Genomic DNA, 19,856 nt, shown 5'->3' with positions numbered 1-19,856 from the left:
GAGCGATCACCATTGCCTGAACTGAATGGAGATCAGTTTTTCTCCCTGCAGACGTCTCCCTTAACATACGAGCACATAGAAAATGTACAAATGAAATACACGTGTGATGCGGGAAAAGAAAGGAAAACAGCAAAATAAAAGAAAAAAAAAGAAACATAAACTTGTGCCCCCCTCCCTGCACTCAAAAGGGAAAAATGCTTCTTTAATGTACGTCTCTGCAGATGAAGTGTACAACAGAAAGTATCACTGGTGTGGAAATTAGCGGCGCAGAAGGATTTCTAAAACCAAGGAGTGGCGACAACCTCCATACAGAGTTTGTTTCTGTTAGTTTTTGCAAAAATGGATGTAGCCGTTATTTATCCGCCCCGAGGAATAAAAACCCATTTTAGAATAATGGGTCCTTTAGTCCACACTGTTTTTTTTTTTTTTTTTGTCCTCTCATACCTGTACAAACACATACACTTTACACAGCACACACACACACACACGCACGCGTATACTCACACACTCAGGCCTGTTAGTATTCACAGAAATCTCCGCCTGAAACACGAGTCTCTGTAGAAAGGGGGAGGCGGGGGAGCTGGGGGACGTGGGCTCACAGTTTATGACATTGGAAAAGTAAAACGGTGGCGGGTTCTGAGCGTATAAACTCTCCTCTGTGATTTATTCATTCTGCGTGTGTGTGTGGGTTTTTTTTTGTTTTGTTTAGGGTTTTTTTTTTTCTGTTTATGGCAGGCACGGCTTCTCCTCGTCACTAGTGAATGGGTCCCGAACGCGTTCACGTCTGCCCCCTTCAGTCGTTGTCCTCGTCTTCGTCGTCGCTCTCCTCGATGCCGTCGCTGTCCTCCTGCTCCTCGTCTTCCTCCTCCGTGTCGGGGATGTCCCACTGCGGGTGGTTGTCCAACATGGCTTTGGCCTCGTGGACCTCCAGCTAAGAAAATGAACAACAAAACAGCCATGTTGTTTTTTTTTTACTACTGGAAAGCAGCTGTCCGGGCTGGTACGGTACAGGCGTGTACTTTCATACGATGGTGACAAGACCTTTAGTATGCTTTCAGGGTTAAGTGCTTGGCTAACAACAGCTTATTTTCAATTCTTTTCAGGCATCTTTAAATCCCCTACCAGAGTCATAAGCTGCTTTAATGTTTCTGAAGGCCTCTGACTCTCTTTCAACCTTATGTTCACTTTTAAGTCAGCAGCACATCGGTCTGAATTTTGTAGCTTTACAATAGAAAAAACATCGTCCTAAACACTAAGCAACAACGTTTTCATCAGAGTTTGGACATTTTAGGCGGGAATAAATGCATCAATGGCGTAAACTATTTTCCATTAGACACAGTATATTCCAAAACGTTTATTAGAAAAGGTGTGCTTTCCCTTTGCCTCTAATTGTTTAATCATATTACTTAAATCTGTCAGAATTGTTAACATCGGTATAAAATATTTGAATGTCCAAACGAGTAATTTTTTTTCTTCCTATGACTGTACCTTTAACTATCGCATTGGCAGAAGGAACAGGAAGAGGCTTTTAAGATAAATATGCAGCTCACTGAATAGAGTATCTCTAATTTCAGTCAGCAATAGGAATATAAAAGCAAAGCACTTACTGAGCCGTTATCTACATTAAGACATCTCAATTAATTCAGGCAGATCTTTAAACGTTCCACTTACAAATGAGATGTTCCTTCAAGAAGCTGATACACCAACAACTTCTACTCTAATATTCATGACTTAATATCCCCATAATACGACACTTAAACTGTTCGAAATCCAGCAGCAGACATCAACATCACCCTTAATACTATAGCTCTATCTATCTATCTATCTATATCTATATATATATATATATATATATATATATCTATATATATATATATATATATATATATATATATATATATATATATATATATATATATATATATATATATATATATATATATATATATATATATATATATAGATCCTTTGGCAGTATATTTTAAACAGGAAACACCATGATTTTGCTTCTTTTTAATCTCATCTTGTTGAAAGAATACAAACAAGCTAAAAATGAAGCTTTGTCATAAACTATAGCAGGAAAAACATACACAATATGTGCATAAACACTCAATCTGGTCACCTTAAGTGGTTTGATCTGATCCAGGCCCAGGTAGGAATCAGAACGGAGGATGACTGAGTACTGGTAGTTGCCCGTTTTGGACGGGGCTGGAAACTTTAGCTCCACCTGAAAAAGAAACAACAACAACAATAAAGAAATTAAACACGTTTAATTGAATTTAACCTGATCAAACTCCATATAGCTACAGTTCTCGCAAAGCAACGGGATTCTAAACGCTTTTTAGAGAGGGATGATGTCTCAGCAGAAGGCATCAAACTCCTAAAAGGATGTTTGATGCATCTGAAGAATGTAGGGACTGACACTCTTAACTTCTGCTTTCATAACGGGACCACTAATATGTTCCTTTAACTACTGGTCACCATCCAAAGAGGACTTAAGTTCAACTTCCAGGTAGGCGATGGAGCTAGATTTGGTCCAGATATGGATCAAAAATAATATCTCCATAATTTCATGCTGAATGCCAATATACAATATTTATCTTGGTAATGCTTTTCTTTTCGTCTCTAAATCAAACCTGTATCCCAAATGTCGCACAGGCAGACTTTTTTTTTTAACAAATAGCTGTAGATAAACATGAGAAACAGCTGAAAAAAGAACCTACTGGAATACATTAAAGTATAATTATAACAATAGACAATCTCGATATAAATGATATAGTGTCATCTTATATCTCTAAAATCTCAATAAATTTCCCAGCCCTACGCCCTACTGGCTTCTTCTTCTCCGTTATCTGATGATTTGGTGAGATTTACTAGGCTACGCTAACCTAGACTAGTCAACTGTGACACTTATTCCGACTTTATCCATTAAAAATGGTTAGCAAAGAGCAATGTGATTATATTTTGGGAGCTCGTGACTCACAGGTTGCAGGCCGGTATGATTAGAGCTATATTGCCTATTGAGTTCCTATTTTGATGCTGTCTGTTCAATACAATCTGCTCTTAAGTGTCTGCTGTTAATCGTTTCTGATGGGATTTGCTCCTCTTGTCAACTTAGAAATAAAAATCTGGATTTACCATAAATGCGATTGGTGCAGCAAACCAAAGTTTTCTGCGGCCATAATAGTTTCATCATGTTATACAAGTAGTTCCAATAAAACCGGCTGCATTGCTGCAATTAAGAGAGAAAAAAAATGTCTCCATAGTAAAAGCTCACCTCGCTAATGATCTTTTAGGAAGGGGGTGGGGGGATGTAGGTAATTACACTTTAACCAACTCATGGCTAGAATGGGGTCTAAATACAATTTACCAATCCTACCTCGGGCTGTGATCACCAGGTTGTGTAATTACGTATCGTAAACATCTAATTACCAGCACAATGAGGCTATTTATTATTCAGCGTGAGCGAGTTGAACATGGCCGCTGTAAACAGCCCAGCCAGCCCGCCTGCTTCGGGTAAGCAGCCAATCTGGAATCCAGGAAACACATCTGCCACATACCCGGGATATAAATCTCCCATTGCAAACATAGGAGAGACTGTTGAGGTGACAGACTAATTGATTGGTAGCCAGTGACCCGTCGTGCATGAAAGGGGGGGTGAGGGGGGGGCAGCTCCTGTGGTTACATTCCTTCGGAGCGGTGACAGCCGGCTGCGCCGCGCCACACAGGGCCCTCATTAGGCTTTAGCCTTGCTGTCAATCCGGGCTGCTGCTGGAGAGAGCCGGAGTGAAAGGGGAAACGGCTCAGGATGCACACTCCTCAGAGGGAGCGATGACGGCTGCAAAGGCTTGCCTAGCAACAGGATGTCAGGACATGTAGCAGGTTACTGTGTAAAGAAAGCTAGAAATGCACCCGTCAGTTTCTGGGCAGGTATAAACAAAAACATAAAAACTGTAAAAGCTCCGACTTTCAGATGGCCTATTTTGTTCTGCCGGCAAAAAAAATTTATATCACAATTTTTTCCCCCCTACAACATTCTTTAAAAATTGTGTTTTTTAAACCAAGAATGTGTGAGAAAACAGCTCACTGTAGAGAATAAAATATTTTTTTAATTTATTCCAGCCAAACCAGGCCTTAAAGCTCTCAATATTAAGAGCAAATGCGACCCGAACCCGAGTGAGAATGGCAGATTTGTCTTCTCCCTGCAGAGTAAGACGCTCACCTTTTGTGCTTCCTTAAAAAACACCTCACTAATACTGAATATAGGCAACTTTAAGTCTTATTCCCTCATTTATAACTTCCACACTGAAGAGAGTTGTCAGGCTAACCTGTTAGCACTATACAGCATTCACAGATCTGACAAAAGGATCGGATTTTAACAGGGTCAGTCAATAGTAAAGTCGTCATTTCAGCTGATTTCCTCATGCTTCTCTGCAGAAAACGAAATACACAAACTAATAACTTCATAGCACAAATCTTTTCAATTGTTTTACTCCTTGAAGACATGGATTTTAAACCAAACTGGTAGTAAGAGGAAAACCTGCGGTGGTTTTCTCTGCAGTATTTTGTCCGGCAGCTTTTTTCAGAACCACGTCTCACCTCCTCTGAGTCTTTTAGTGTGCAGACATGGTAGGGCATGGAGACGAGTGTCTGGTCTCTGCGGTCGGCGATGTACAGCCACCACCACTCCTGCTTCTCCTCTGGGAAGTACAGGCTGTAGACGGGGTGCGTCACCTTCGACTTGGTTTCCAGCAGCGCTCGTTCTCGCCGCTGGATGCTCTGCTGCAGCGCCTCCCACTCCTGAAAGGGTGCGTGAAAGCAACGGTTACCTGTGCTAACTTTTCTCAGTCTTGATGACGATCTGATGAGAGTCGGAGAATAAGAAAACCGTCGAGCTGACCTCCTCGTCGTCCCCGGCCCCTTCGTCGACCTCGGTGTCGCTCTGTTTGTCGCTCTCGTCGTCTCTTTCGCTGGGGGAGTCCTTGTTGGCCTCGCCGTCGTCCGACTCGCTGCCTTTATCTGAAGCTTCGTCGTCGTCTTCCTTCGCTGCGGATGCTGGAGCTGATGCTGCAGCCGCCACGTCCTGGGACCCATAAACATGGCAACGGCAAACTGAAACCGGACCGTCGCCACCGTCATAAAGAACTGCATCTGGCTAAGATCTCGGCTGCTTACGTTTCCTGCCACGTTGCCGTTAGCCTGCTTGGCTTTAATGGGAGCCGGCGTTGCTTTCTTCTTGGTTAATTTCTTCTTCTTGGACTTGGCTGTCTTCTTGGCCCCTTTGTTCTTGTTCTGCCACACTTTGGTTTTAGCTTTATTTGTGTCTCCCTGATAGACGAGATTAAAAATAGCAATTTATTCATGGTGACATTTTAACAAACACTGGTTTTTAATCCATCTGCAGGACGAAGACGTCATGTTTTCCTTACTGCTTCCTCTGCGTTGGCGGCCTCCTCTCCTGGACATGCCGATGCTTCCTGCTCCTTCTCAAACATGTCCTACAAACAGTGAGCAACATGCCGTGACGCTTCTAAAGCATTTAGATGTAGTAAACAGCACCCTCTAGAGGTGGCCATAAGCAGTGTGTGCAGCACACCCGGGATGAATGAAATACTTACTGCCATGCGTTTTCTGGTTAAGGTAACAGTTACTGTGACGATGGAGCCTGCAGTGATGTTATGGCTGTCCTCATCATCAAGGACTGGTAAATAAAAAGAAAACAGAGAAAAGCCGCTGAACTTAACAGATCTCTGCTTAAAACGTCAGATATTGATTCACTGAATCACTGTGCAGAAAAGGAACCAATGAGTTCCAAAAAAAACAAAAGTAAAAAGTAAAAAACAAAGCAACTGGACTTGTTTTTCGTAGTTGAAGACGTTTCGCTTCCTCTACAGGAAGCTTTCTTAATTCAAAACGTCTGGAGTAATGTGGAGTAACAAGCTTTATACTACTACCAAACAAAGGCTTTGTAATGGCTTAGACAACATGCAAATTCAACCTGAATTCAACCTTGAAAACAAGTCCAGTTGCTTTGTTTTTTACTTTTTTTGGAATGACCATGACCTGGATGACTGAGAATCTTCACCAGCATACCAACCAATGAGTTGGATTAGTTGAAAACGAGGAAAGTGAAAGTAGATCAAATATTTTATTATGCCTTATACCATGGTCTGGGTCTTGATTCTGATTGGCTGCAGGGTGTCCGCTAAAAAGTGTTATAGGACACCTAAAAAAAGTTCCTGTCAAACAGCTGATTGTTGCTAAATTACTGCGCTGGCTCAAACGTTAGCTGGTGACGACAAGACCGTTGACGCCGGTTACCTTGGCAACGCGTCACACCGAGCGACATTAGATATTTCTCTCAGCCGCTTTTTGTGGAAAAACGTACGATTTTAACGGTGAAATAAAAAAAACATTAAAGTATTAATAAATGAATGGATTTGGCGGATGCGTCAAACGGGTCACGCCTCCGCGGCGTCCATTCAATTCTGACGAGGGACGCCTCGTAGGGCATCGTCCCTTGCCTAAAGTCCGGACTGACCTTGCAGCTTGATCTCCATGGTGATGTGAGGGAAGCTGCCGAGCACAGCCATGACCTCGTCGTACTTCTCCTCCCCCAGGAAACGCAGCATGCTGCGTCTGTCCGAGTCCTTCAGGCTCACCAGGTCCTGCAGGGTCCGCACCTTATACTGCAGAGGAGGCCAATCAGAGGCCAGGAAGAAAACAACTCCTTAGCGTTTTAAGAAAAAAAAAATCTATTCGTATGAACTGGGATTTATTAGAACAATAAACGAATTGATAATGTTTGCAAAGTGAATGTATGCTCAGGAATCTTTAAATGTTTGAACCATTTCACCCACTCTGATTCTACAAAAGCACCATTTTGCACAAAAACTAAAATAAATTAACACATTTTAACTACAGAACAATATCAAGTCAGATAAACTTCAGGGATATGATGTGGTAGCCTCGTGAGACCATCCTGATCTCGAGAGCTTTCAAGGTTTCACTCGCAGATCAGTCTGGCTACTCTCCGTTAAAGAAAATTTGGAGCCGTTCACAAAACGAACGTCCAATCAGCGTTGGCTTTGAGGCGGGTTGAGGTGTGACGCAACGGGAAGCGCGTCAGTTCAGTCTAAAGAACATGGCGGCTTCAGCCGATGAAACTATCGTTAGCGTGGCTATCGAGCAAGTTTTATCGGCATTACAGAGTATTTCTTTGCTGAGCTAACGAGCCTTTACCTGCAGCAGCAAGAGCAGCTTGGCTTGTGGTTGTGTTTTTGTCGTCGCTCGTAACAGAGTGACGATGAATCTGATTGGTTTATTTGGCCCGTCTATCACCAACATAGGCCAATCAGCTAACCAGTATTTTCGCCCCTTCCCAAAATTTCTTCAACGGAAGGTTTCCAGATGGATATGCGGAGCAAATCTATCTGGCGGAGTCAGGTAAATGATGTGGTCAGTTCAGCTGAAAAAGGGGTTGTTAACCAGTGTCGGCTGTTTTGGTGTTATTTAGATTAACAGTCGGTGAATGAAAAGGGGCAACAATGAGATGACCGGGGTCAGTGTCACTACCGGTACCATGAGGCGATACCTGGACCCTACAGACGTTCCACAGGCAGTCAGTCTCCACCAGATCAAGGTGTGCCATTGCCAGAAGGTTTGCTGTGTCCCTCGGCACAATCTCAAGGTCAATAGAAGAGAGTCCAGGACACAGGTAGTCACTCTAGAGGAGCTGGCGTCAAAGGTCCCTAATTTATCAACAGCTGCTGCATCCTTCCATGGCATACCCATGGAAAGATGCCGAGGATAAACGATGGCACCCTGACTGCCATTAGGTATCAGGATGAAACCCTTAGACCCATTGTTAGCACCGGTAATAGTGCCGTGGGTCCTGGGTTCCTCCTGGTGCTAATAATGCACCAGGAGTATGCAGACACTGCCTGGAGGATGAAGGAGTTGATACTATTGACTGGCCTCCATGCCCACTGACCTAAATCCATTAGAGCATCTCTGGGACAGCAGAGGTGCGCCCAACACCAGCAGGCTGCACCTCACTGTCCAGGAGCTCAGCGATGACAAATGATTTCCCCAAAGCCACGCTTCCATAGCGCAGCTTGAGTTAGCACTCTGGACCACAAGGCCGACTACAACTCCTCTGGCAGCGGCTGGTGGTAAACTTTAGCGTGAGAGCCCTGGTTATGGTGCGCTCAGACTGAAGCGATTTGAGTATCAGGGGCATCTGGTTTTCATGCAAAGTTTATGGTTGAGGCGCGCCTTGGGGCATCAAGGGGTCGAGAGGCTTCACGTCAACCAATCAGTGCTCAGCTTTCTGCCGTAGTGATTTGTTTTATCTTGGGGCAGAAGGTTCCATCCCTGAAAGCGACCATTGTCTGAGCGCAGCTCCTGGAGCACATGGTGAAATTCACCAAACTCTGAACGCTTCTGAATGTTTGGCTGAATCCAGACACGGCGCAGAGGCGCCTGACAATGGAAGACAGGAAAAGGAAGAGAACAGGGTAGCTCTTCCCAACGCACGTCAGATACTTGCACGTCTGTCCACACTTTGCTCAGACGAGTGTCTTGATCGTCAGAAACGCTCTAGACGCTCTTTTTGATGCATGAAACTCGTCGGGTCCGATTGCACCATTTGCTCCTTACAAAGACTGACAACACGCAAGGACACAGCTTTTTTTTTTGGTCTTGGTTGGGTACCTTCTTAGAAATGCAGTAGCGAAGATGCTCCTCTTCGAAATGAGGCAGCTGCAGCAGGGGGGACTTCGACTCCTGCAGGCCCTGCACGATCATCTGGGTGAGCTTCATACAATTCTCGATGGTCACCAGTCTGGGAGCGTGGAAACCTGAAGACGAGTGAACAGGTGTGCCCCGGTTACTTCTACGGGAGAGGAAACACGGGCGCCACGATGCTGAGTGGGGCTGGAGCCGTAGCTGCGTGTACCTCCTCTGCTGTTGGCCATCATGGTGAGCTGGCAGCCCACGTTGATCATCTCCTGAAGGAGAGCTGGACTCTTTCGCATCACAAATCTCTGATCTGGTGGAAAAACACACACAAAACTTATTTAAAGTTTTCTAAATGTAAACCGGTTTAACTTCAAATGACCTGTGATCATCAAAACTAATGTGAAAAGTTGGATTTTGGACGACTTTTTCTACATGAGGTTTATTTAAATCTCATGTAGGCTCAGCATCTGGCGCTGATTTTTGATTATCAAACAGGAACCACTTATGAAGTCATTCTGAACCATCTCTGCTACTCCACAGACTTGTATGGGGGCCATATGCTTGCAATACACAAAACGACAGCAACAAAACCGCAACACAACCGAGACCCCGGCTGGTACACGCAGACCATATTTAGCTGCAACCAGTGTGCTTCCTACATGTTTGCATTTAGATGCAGGAGACAAGAATGAATGAAGAGAACATTATTCATGTGTAATTCAACACATCGGCCGGCCTACCTTCGTCCAACTCCTCTGATACCTCCATGCGGGCCAGATGGGAAAGCACCAGCACCCTGGCCTTCAAACTGTATGGATAACAGAACGGAGGCTCTTTCTTCTTCACGTTGATGTTCCCCAATTCACGGATCAACTGCAACAAACGCACAGAAGCAAAATATTGTGTTTTTTGACAGTTTTTTGGGGGTTGGTGGCAATAAGTTACAGAGCCTGGCTTAGACAGATGGATTAAAAAAAAGCTTCAAAGGGTTTCCTAACCTGCTTTTTTATGAAAACCTTAACAGTCCCCACTATATAAAACTTAGTTTCACAGATTACCTTAGAAACAAGATGCCACAATATACATTTCCAGGGTACCTTTTTAATAAATGCCATGAACTTTAGACCTCATAATAAATGATACATTTTCACACATCTTTTTGAGCTCATTGTACCACATAAAATTGGTCAGTAAGCACAACGGTAATCAGATATATTGCACATCAGTTTTTGAGAAAAAAAAAAAAAAAGGATTTTAAGTGTGCCTTTTAGTCTGGAAAATACGGTAGTACACATTCGAATGGGAGTAAGTAGTGCAGAAAAAGGTGAAGGGACACAGATTGATCCTTTTATTAAACATAACCAACCGATCGAAATATTGTTTCATTTGAATCAACAAGGCCAAAGTTATACAAAAATAACAGGTCCAGAAACCCAAGAGACCTTTTCTGATGTCATCTGAAAAAGGTTGGGTTTTTACCTGCGGTACTTCGATGTTGTCTGTGGGCCTTATGGTGGCCTCTTTATTGCTGCGCGGGTCAAATTCGAAGGCTGCAGTCAGCACCATGGTTAATCCTGGAAGGCAGATTTGGTCAGCGTAAGCATAAAAAAAAAAAAAATACTCTGACCTAAACACAGCTAGAGCTGAATGCTGTAGAAATAATAACACAAAAAGATCTTAAAAGAACCTGGAAATCAATAAAACCAAATGGGTTAAAAACGGATAGGTGACAGAGCAGAGGGAAAAAAACAAAAACTCACGTTTCATGTTCATGTTCGGTGTCTTGTACATAAAATGCATAAAGAGCTGCGTGGTGCTGATGAGGATCTGGTCTCCGCTGTATCGGATCGAGCGGTACCACCATGTGCCCTGAAGCAAAAATGGGGGTAAACTAAAGAAACGGCACAGTCGGCTCGGGCCGGTGTAAAGAGAAAGGATGCTTAAAGCTTACCACGACTACAGGAAGGATGACCATGAAGGCGAGGCCGTAGACCAACAACACCTGAGGAAGAAAAATCTCACCGTCAGCGTAGAACAAGGCGTGACTTTTCAACTAGAAGAATACAAACAGCTGTTCAAACAATGCTGGAGTCATTTCTAGCACTAAGTTTATACCAGCATGGAGTTCTTCTGGTCAACAATCCAGGCCGGCAGGGCGATACCGAAGCTGGTGGCTAGGGGAGGAGGGATACAATGGACCAGAGCAGAAAAAGAGGATTACACATCTGGCAGGGAGCCTTTCTTAGCATCTCTACGCAACCTGTTGGTTTTATTCTCAAGATCGTTCCTGTGGGGTTAATAGAGCTTCGTCTTTAAGCATTTGTGGTTGTTAAAGAGGGCAAAAAAATATATATAGCTATGATTTAAACAGAAAACAAAAGACAATCCTTCGACACAACGTGATGAAGCCTGCTACTAGCCAGTCAACATCGCTGTTTTTAGTCGACGCAGAATGTTACGCAGTAGATCTTCATTCAGCCCAACTAATTAACGAACGTTACAACTGGTACCGCGGGTCGCCTTGTGTAAAGACGGACCCCAGCCTGCAGCCTGCAGGGGTCCCGGCACATCGGCGCTCCTGCTGCCAACCTGACACCACATCCAGGAGCTGCTGATGAGACGCCAGTAAAGACTCGACGCTCTGGATTCATGTTATAGCCTGTTATAGCCTGTCATTTCCCCCTGAACAAGTGTTCATGGAAAAGTACACGCCGGTATCTGACTACCTCTGCGCCTGCGTGTGCTAACCTGCAGATTTATTTTGCAGTCAATCAAAACGGCTTAACTTTATTCCACATTAATAGCATCGCATTTGGAAAATGGTGTCAATATCAAAGTGAATCCATTTTAAACCTATCCATCCATCCATCCATCCATCCATCCAAACTTTAAAGCATATAGTGATTTATATATAGATGCCTATAGTGCATTGCAACTATAATGCCAACAGGTTATTCTCCATTATTTAAAGCAGCAATCAGGCGTAAGTGAAAAAAGAACTGATGGGTGATGAAAAAAGTGTAGAGTTTGGCTGCCTGTCCCTTTAACTTACCTCCTGGACCATCTGGGTTGCCGTACGTTTCCCAGTTCTGTCGCGACTGTTCATTGGTTAAACTGCAGGAAAAAAAAAAACAGGTTCAACTAATCCAAAACGCCGACGACTAGAATGTTGATGTGACTGACATAAATAGAAATGTAAATTAAAAAAAAAGACACCTACGCAGCATAGGCTTTGGCGATTCTCATGAACGTGGCCTCGTCGCCGCCTTTGTCCGGGTGGTACTTGAGAGACAGTACACGGTACTGCTTCTTGATTTCTGACACCGACGCACCCTGGAGTCAGGAGCACAGCCGCGGCAACAAGTTACAGCCACATTTTCACCACTCAGGACGCAGCTAGCTTTGACTTCATGGTCCACCGCCTGACTCTGCGCTCGTTAATGAGACGGGACGGGATTTACCGGGTCCAAGTTGAGGACTTCGTACGGGTTGTACTCCTGGTACTCCCTGTCCAGTTTGGACACCTTGTAGGCCAGCAGCAGGAACACGGCCCACCCAAACAGCAGGGCCGCTTTCCTGGAAAAAAAAGGGCCGCAACACAAAGAGGAGGGAAATGAATCACAGTGCATCGCCGATGTCTTGCTCTTTTTTTTTTTTCTTCCAAGAAACTCTGAACATGGTTTTCTTTTTAATGTTGAGTATTTTCCTGCTTTTGGAGCAGAGAGGTGGGAACTAGAGTGGCAGCAGGATTGGGACAGAGGATTAGGTGGGGAATTTTACAGCTTATAGGCAAAGTTGAGACATTTAAGTATCACAACGTTAAAGCTTTTAGCGGTCAAGGTATAATAATAATAATAATAATAATAATTTATTGCCATTAAAGCAATTCAAAAGTATAACTGAACAGCGATATTAGCACTTTAGCGCTCGGTTTTGTGCCACTCAATTCTCAAGATAAAAACATATAAGCCAGCCACTAAAGATATGTTCTTGTCTCCTCAAAAAACTATAAAATAAAATAAATAAATAAAAGACTTTCCAATCCCTTTCATGTATTTCAATGGTTCAAATATCAATGGCATAAACTGACCGCATCCCGAGTCTGTTAACTCCAAAGCAGCTAAACTTACAAAGATGTCTTCTGGCAGATTGTAAAGTGACGACTGACAAAGAAAACAAAGGTGGGCAAACGTGTAAAAAAAAAAACAAAAAAAACAATCCTTCCAAATTCACCAGATCTGCTTTGAAAATGAGTCTCACTTTTAACTCCCCTGGCAGGGACTAAGCCCTTTAAGACTCGTCTACAGCAGGGAAGACGCTAACAACTCAGACATACTTAGAAAAAAATATATAATAATAATAATAATTGAGCTTTATTGATCTCACAATGGAGAAATTCACTTCTGCATGTTAACCCATCCCCTTCGGGAGCAGTGGGCTGCCACTGTGCGGCGCCCGGGGAGCAATCTGAGGTTAAGGGTCTTGCTCAGGGACCCAGAGTGGCAGTCTGTGGGAGTTGAACTTAGAACCTCCAGAACCCAAGCACAATGCTGAAACCACTAGGCCAGCACTCTGTTAAAGAATATATATCTCTTCAACAGAGTGGGAGGGCGCATTTCATTTCCGACACGTAGAGCGTGACGTCGCCGTTTATCATAAATGGGAACAGGAACAATCGACCCCTCTTAGCTGAGGAGAAGGCCGCGGGGGTCCTGGCGCTGTTGTTGTTGTTGTCTTTTACGCATAGGGTGTTGGACTTGTTACCATGACAATAGCTAAAGTAAGAAAATACATGCCCGACGTACCAGGGCATCAGTTGCCATAGCAACGGCTCGCGAGCTTACACCAGCTCCGATGCTTGACAGCACGGAGGGTGTTTTCCTTTAAAGGTGCGACACCACGGCGATGAGTAGACAAACCAGGGCATCTGGAGAAGGAGACGAGCTCACTGCTAATCTCCGTCCGCATTCCTGTGTCAGAGACTCGCACGACAGACGGGATAAACGCACGTTTTCTTCTCTCCTCTCGTTCGGGTCCATCTTACAGTGCCTCCAACTGCCTCTGGGACCTTTAACGTGCCGGGTTTTGCGCGTCATGCTCCAGCCGACAGGCTGCGTATCTTCACGGCATGCAAACTTTGACTGCTACGCTTGGAACTGTCAAACGCCGCTTATCTAAACCAATTCATTTGGCATCCGGCGACATTTGCTGCCTTAATCACAGGGCCCATCGCCAAAAGACACCACGACGATACGAGATCTCCTAAAAGTTCAATTGTGAAGGATAAACAGGATGCGAGTGTAGCGACCGAGCAAAACTATAACGTGGGCGTCAGGAGAGAAACTGCTGTAAAACTTCACAGAGATTCACTATAAACAGCTTGGAGAAAACATGGGGGGGTTGCAGTGGACATGAAACCTGTTTAGAGAGGCCGAAAACATCGGCAGGAGATTCCAATCGCATCAAAGCCTGGGAAAAAAAAAAAAAGAAATAAATCACTGCACTATGCAAGGCCTGACCTTTCAACGCACACCTGAGTCTAAATGTTGACGAGACGACGCAGAGCGAACAGCTCCAACGAGGAACACTCACACAGTCCCGTACGGGGGGGGGGGAAGATAACTGTGCAATTGTGGAGTTGAATAAAGTCCAAGAATGGGTGCTTGGTAAAATGTCACCAGCTGCTGTGAAAGCGTTTCGCTGAAAGTTAAGAAAAATGCACTTAGACAAAAACAAACAGGTGGTGAGCCATGATGAGAGGGAATGGCGTTTAAACAAAAAGGCATTTCTAGCAATCAATCGGCTTTACATCCTACAACTATGTGAAGCGCCATTTTAAAATCGTAGACGTGTGACCAATCCAGATCTTGAGCATCAAAATCTACATCACTACCACTGGACAGGCAAGGCCCACACTCACAGCGGTCGCATCAGACGTACATCACTTCATAATAAAACCCCAAACACAGACGTGGCAGAGTTTACACACCAGCCGCCCCTTCCGGACACAACCAGGATCCCAACGCTGGTCATCAGAGACGCAGACTTAGCCACGCTACAACACGAGAGGGACCAGTGGCCAAATCATACAGAATAAAACAAAAATCCACGTTTCATCCGATCGGTGTATTACACATCCGCCTCTCCTTGGAGATCGAACACGTTCGACCCGCATTTACAAGACAGAGACGTCCCTCCAGAACCAGCCGGGGCGACGGCGTGCGCCCATTCAATTCAATTTTATTTATATAGCGCCAATTCATGAAACATGTTACCTTGAGGCACTTTACAAAGTCAAAATCAGTCAGATTATACAGATTGGTCAAAAATGTCTTATATAAGGGAACCCAGTTGATTGCTTCAAAGTCCCGACAAGCAGCATTCACTCCTAAAGAAGCGTAGAGCTACAGGGAGAGTCGTCTGCATTGTCCATGGCTTTGCAGCAATCCCTCATACTGAGAAAGCATGAAGCGACAGTGGGAAGAAAAACCACCCATTAGCGGGAAGGAAAAACCTCCAGCAGAACCGGGCTCAGTATGAACGGTCATCTGCCTCGACCGACTGGGGTTACAGAAGACAGAGCAGAGACACAACAAGAGAAACAAAAAAGCACAGAAGCAAACATTGATCTAGTAATCTGTTCTACATTAGATGGTAGTAGCGGGTGAGCCCATCCCTCCAGGGAGCTGTCGAGCACTCACTTCAGCGTTGGCACGACGCTCTGCTGCGACTTCATCAGCCGGAGCCGGTACCACAGGCACCTGCCATGCACCCTCCGCAGGCTCTTCAGGCGCAGTTGCTCTGGAAGGAAGAGGGAGAAGGGGAGCGGTCACTGACACATCAGCACACTGCTAGAGAGACAAACAGGCTCATCTTGATGGGCTTGGCCCTCTGTATGACCCCCCACAACTCGGTTAGGTCAGCATGTGGGGAGGTGTCAGACACAGAGGTTCGTTTCTATCAGGTGCAGATTAGATTTAACAGAGTGGATCAATTGTTAAGCATCAATAAACAGGGGGGGGGGGATGCTACTCAACCACGAACAGCTGAACTGGTTACGTTTAATCTCTAATCTCAGGGAGCAGAAATAAGAGGAGGAGACTCCTGGATAAGATCAAAGAAAGAAAGAAAAAAAGGGCAAATCTGAGATCCTGAATAAAACCAGAGTTGGAGATTTCCCATTACATAAGGAATTAGCTTCATGATTACATCCAAACACCGACTATAACAGCTAAACGCCTAAAAAGACAGATAAGCAGACATGGGCATCATCCCCCTGACGTTTTTTTTTTTAGCTTCTGTTTGCACAGCGGCGTTTCCCCTGGCTGGGGGAAAACAAGAAAAAAAAAACAAAGAGTTTATTTTGTGTCAGAACTGATATGCCTCCCTACGTCGTCTAGCCAGGGTTACTGGGTTAATGAGCGATAGAAGTTAGCAGAGGGCGAGCACAGCCCGGGCCTTACCAGCGTTCTGATCCCGCGGCCACAGGTAATATGTGGCCGGGATCACAATAAGTCCGACGAAGGACGTGAGGAAATAGAAAAACGTATTGCCGCTGTCGTCGTACTGGAACTGTTGTCCGGCCATGTCGAAGCGGCGCTGGGGTCGCCCTGGTTCCCCGCCGTCGCGTGTTTTCCCCCCCTACACAGCCCCAAAATGTGACAGACTTTAGGTTCACTAGCCTGCTAGCATCCGGCCGAGAGCAGCTCGATGCATCGGTGTACGTGGTGTACGCATGCGCAATGTGGCTTCTCTTCTTCTCGGCCTCAGCCAGGGCCGGGTCAGACACGACGCCAGCGCGTTGCTGCCCCCTTCCGGTCCCCGTTTAAAAAGCTGGGTCAACTATACTGTATAAGCATGATTATGTTTATTATAACTGTATTACGAGCAACTAGAAAGCCTGTTGTTTGGCTGGTTTAATTAAAAAGAGTTACACGTCGTATGCACAACTTGGAACTTATTCCACATTGTTAATACACAGATGAAGAAATTATGACTTGCAATGTTTTGCCGGTTGTGGTCATGACTTACGCTTACACTACATAAGTTTGTTTCACGTTAAAAAAATTTTTTTTGTTTGTTTGTTTGTTTCTGTAGAGCTAGTGTGAGCCATGTTCAACATTCACACAAATAAATGGTTAAAAGTCAACAGAGAAAGGCGATATTTCATACAGTGCAGTGTTTTGTTATCCAAATGCAGTTGTTTGTAAATTAAATTGTTAAAAGACATCATTAGATTTTTATCGCACATTTTTTTTACAGAGCTAATTTTCATTTTGGGCTCCAAAATTCAGTCCATTTGGGTTCTTTTTGATGGAGGTTTTGATGTTCTCAATAACCGCTCATAGGTACTTCCTCCCACAATCCAAAAACATGAATGTGAGGTTAACTGGCCTCTTTAGATGGTCGTGTGTGTGTGTGTGTGTGTGTGTGTGTGTGTGTGTGTGTGTGTGTGTGTGTGTGTGTGTGTGTGTGCGTGCAAATGAGTAAGAAACCTTTTGTATTTATCACCAACATGAGGACTTAGAAGCTACCAGCATGCATACATGTTCCTTATACTTCATTCATAAAAGTAGAAGAGCATAACAATGTGCTTTAGGGGTGTATCTTAGGATTTCTGGTATACATCATTTATTGTATCCTCGTGTAGTGAAAATACAGCCAAAGAGAAAAATCTCCTCTCTTCAGCAACAATGAAAATCCCCAGAAACATTAATACACATTATTGTACGGAATAAAATGTGGGGTAAATTTATATTGTGATAGTTATGTGTCATTCAATCAGCAAGTGATACAACAAAAACAAACCAACTTTATTTTTATTTTCCTCGCAGCTGTACATAGTACTTGGATTTTAAAAGTATTTTATTTTATTTTTTCAAAACACTTTTCCAGATGTTTCAGTCTGTAACTTGTTCAGATGGCCACCATGATCCCATCCAGATGTTTGCGCTTCAAATCAGGCACAGTGGCGTCAGCTGCAGGATAACCCACGGGAAGCAGCATCAGCAGCTTCTCGTTGGTCGGCCGTTTGAGGAGGAGCCTGAGCTGTGGCCCGCAGTTCAGCGGCGTCGATGTGACGGTAACAAGGCCCACGTTCTGACAGACACAAAATCAGATGCTTTCTTACACCGTTAAAAAATATTCTATTTAAACAACTATATGTTGCCTGTTCATTTAGAAATTTACTCCATTTAAGCTAAGCTTTAACTTATGTTTTACTGCTATAGGCTTAGGCTACTGGAGGATATCAGGATCTAATTTTCTCACTCTATAGAGTTCTACTGTTCTTCAATTATGCATTATGTGTTGTCATTGCTGCTTTAACTTTCTGTTCTCTCTCTTTTATCTTCATAGTAGGTACACCTGGTCTGGCGTTCTGTTAGCTGTGACATCATCCAGAGAAGACGGTTCACCTGCTACTACCATCTAATGTAGAACAGATTACTAGATCAATGTGTGCTTCTGTGTTTTTTGTCTCTCTTGTTGTGTCTCTGCTCTGTCTTCTGTAACCCCCAGTCGGTCGAGGCAGATGACCGTTCATACTGAGCCCGGTTCTGCCGGAGGTTTTCCTTCCCGTTAATGGGGAGTTTTTCTTCCCACTGTCGCTTCATGCTTGCTCAGTATGAGCGATTGCTGCAAAGCCATGTACAACGCAGACGACTCTCCCTGTGGCTCTACGCTTCTCCAGGAGTGAATGCTGCTTGTCGGGACTTTGATGCAATCAACTGGTTTCCTTATATAGGACATTTTTGACCAATCTGTATAATCTGACCCAATCTGTATAATATGATTGAACTTGACTTTGTAAAGTGCCTTGAGATGACATGTTTCATGATTTGGCGCTATATAAATAACATTGAATTGAATTGAATATTTCACAAATGATTTGTATTCCTGACCTGTAGAGCAGCCAGCAGGATGCCACAGGATATGGAGACACTGATTTCATTGTAATAGTGGGTCTTTTTCTTCCCGTTTGGTAGAATCCCGTGAACTTGTTTAAAAACGAGGATCAGGTAAGGAGCCACATCCAAGTACTCCTTAATCCAGTTCGTCCTGTATTAAAGAAACAAGTGTGATACATTTGTTTTAAACTTTTTATCATAAATGTGGCGATAAAAGAACTTGAAGGACGTACGTGTGTTTACCTTAACCTGGCCAAATCGTGGACCCACTTATCTCCCATCCTCTGCCGGTAGTTCACCTCCTCCTCCTCCTCGACAATCAGTCTGATCTGGTGCTTGGTCTCTGGATCCGACACAACAACAAAGGTCCAGGGCTCTGTGTGAGCTCCGCTCGGTGCGGTCCCTAACCAGAAGAACAGGTTGATGAGCTGTATTCGTGAATGAACTCAAAATAACCTGAAGAGATTTTAAAATCCTAGTTCTGTGCCTGCAGTCAGGATGACATTATCAATGACTTCTCGCGGGACTGGCTCGGGGCTGATGAATCGGACAGATCGCCGCTGGTTCATCAGGGAGTAGAAATCCTTGGACCTCTGCAGCATGGTCTCCTCTGGGTAACGCTGTGGTGAATAGGGCACATGAGCGAGGTCCTTCTCATCGTCGCTTTCCACCCATTCATCTTTGTCTAAAAAGATGTCAGAGAAATGCAAACAGTGCGTATGGCATTTAAAATTCATCTGTTAATGGGGACATTTAAAATACCAAGGAAACAGAATAAATATGTAGTCTGGCATAACAAGACACAAAGCTCTGATGCACCAGAGATTAATTAACTATAATTAAATAGGTACGGTTATATAATAAAAACTATGTCCTGTCTTTATTTAGAATTAAAGAGTTTGATAATTTTGTGTAACAGTTACACCAACTGAAATGTGGTTAAATGTGTTCATCTGTTTAGAAATGGGTAAAAAAAAAAGGAGCCCGGCATTACACATTTGAATTACTGACGTTACTACAGAAGCTGCTATAAAATACTTAATTCCTGAATCTTCAACTCTGCCGTTGAACATGAACTTGAAATGTTGTCAACGAGATTTGATTTTCGCCGGACATCAATAGATTTTCTCACAGCTGGTTGCTGAATTAGCTGTTTTTAGACGAAGATTATATTGTCAGGTTCAAACACCGGCAGTGGTTGACTTG

General features: G+C 44.0%; 2 protein-coding genes across 2 annotated transcripts; both read right to left on the bottom strand.

Annotated features, from left to right (window-relative positions):
* Positions 1 to 161: 161 nt before the first annotated feature.
* sec63 (SEC63 homolog, protein translocation regulator) lies at positions 162 to 16,329 on the bottom strand. Its single transcript, XM_012868812.3, has 20 exons — positions 16,206 to 16,329; positions 15,444 to 15,543; positions 12,204 to 12,318; positions 11,963 to 12,075; positions 11,795 to 11,856; positions 10,858 to 10,916; positions 10,694 to 10,744; positions 10,503 to 10,611; positions 10,222 to 10,316; positions 9,483 to 9,615; positions 8,960 to 9,052; positions 8,716 to 8,861; positions 6,542 to 6,689; positions 5,619 to 5,701; positions 5,430 to 5,498; positions 5,176 to 5,328; positions 4,901 to 5,083; positions 4,600 to 4,800; positions 2,123 to 2,227; positions 162 to 931 (listed from the first exon to the last, which is right to left on the bottom strand). The coding sequence occupies exons 1-20, from the start codon at positions 16,327 to 16,329 to the stop codon at positions 794 to 796; spliced, it is 2,280 nt and encodes a 759-aa protein (XP_012724266.1). The 3' UTR covers positions 162 to 793.
* A 1,260-nt stretch (positions 16,330 to 17,589) lies between these two features.
* iyd (iodotyrosine deiodinase) lies at positions 17,590 to 19,335 on the bottom strand (the record flags this gene model as incomplete). The annotated part of the gene is given in 4 exon segments (XM_021319591.2): positions 17,590 to 17,841; positions 18,645 to 18,801; positions 18,894 to 19,053; positions 19,138 to 19,335. Coding segments are annotated over 4 exon segments (698 nt in total), but the record flags the coding sequence as incomplete, so codon positions are not given.
* Positions 19,336 to 19,856: the final 521 nt, after the last annotated feature.

The sequence above is a fragment of the Fundulus heteroclitus genome, chromosome 15, assembly GCF_011125445.2.
Source record: "Fundulus heteroclitus isolate FHET01 chromosome 15, MU-UCD_Fhet_4.1, whole genome shotgun sequence".
NCBI classification, from domain to species: Eukaryota; Metazoa; Chordata; class Actinopteri; order Cyprinodontiformes; family Fundulidae; genus Fundulus; species Fundulus heteroclitus.
The sequence above is the reverse complement of the archived record's forward strand: the minus strand, read 5'-3'. Positions and strand labels throughout refer to the sequence as shown.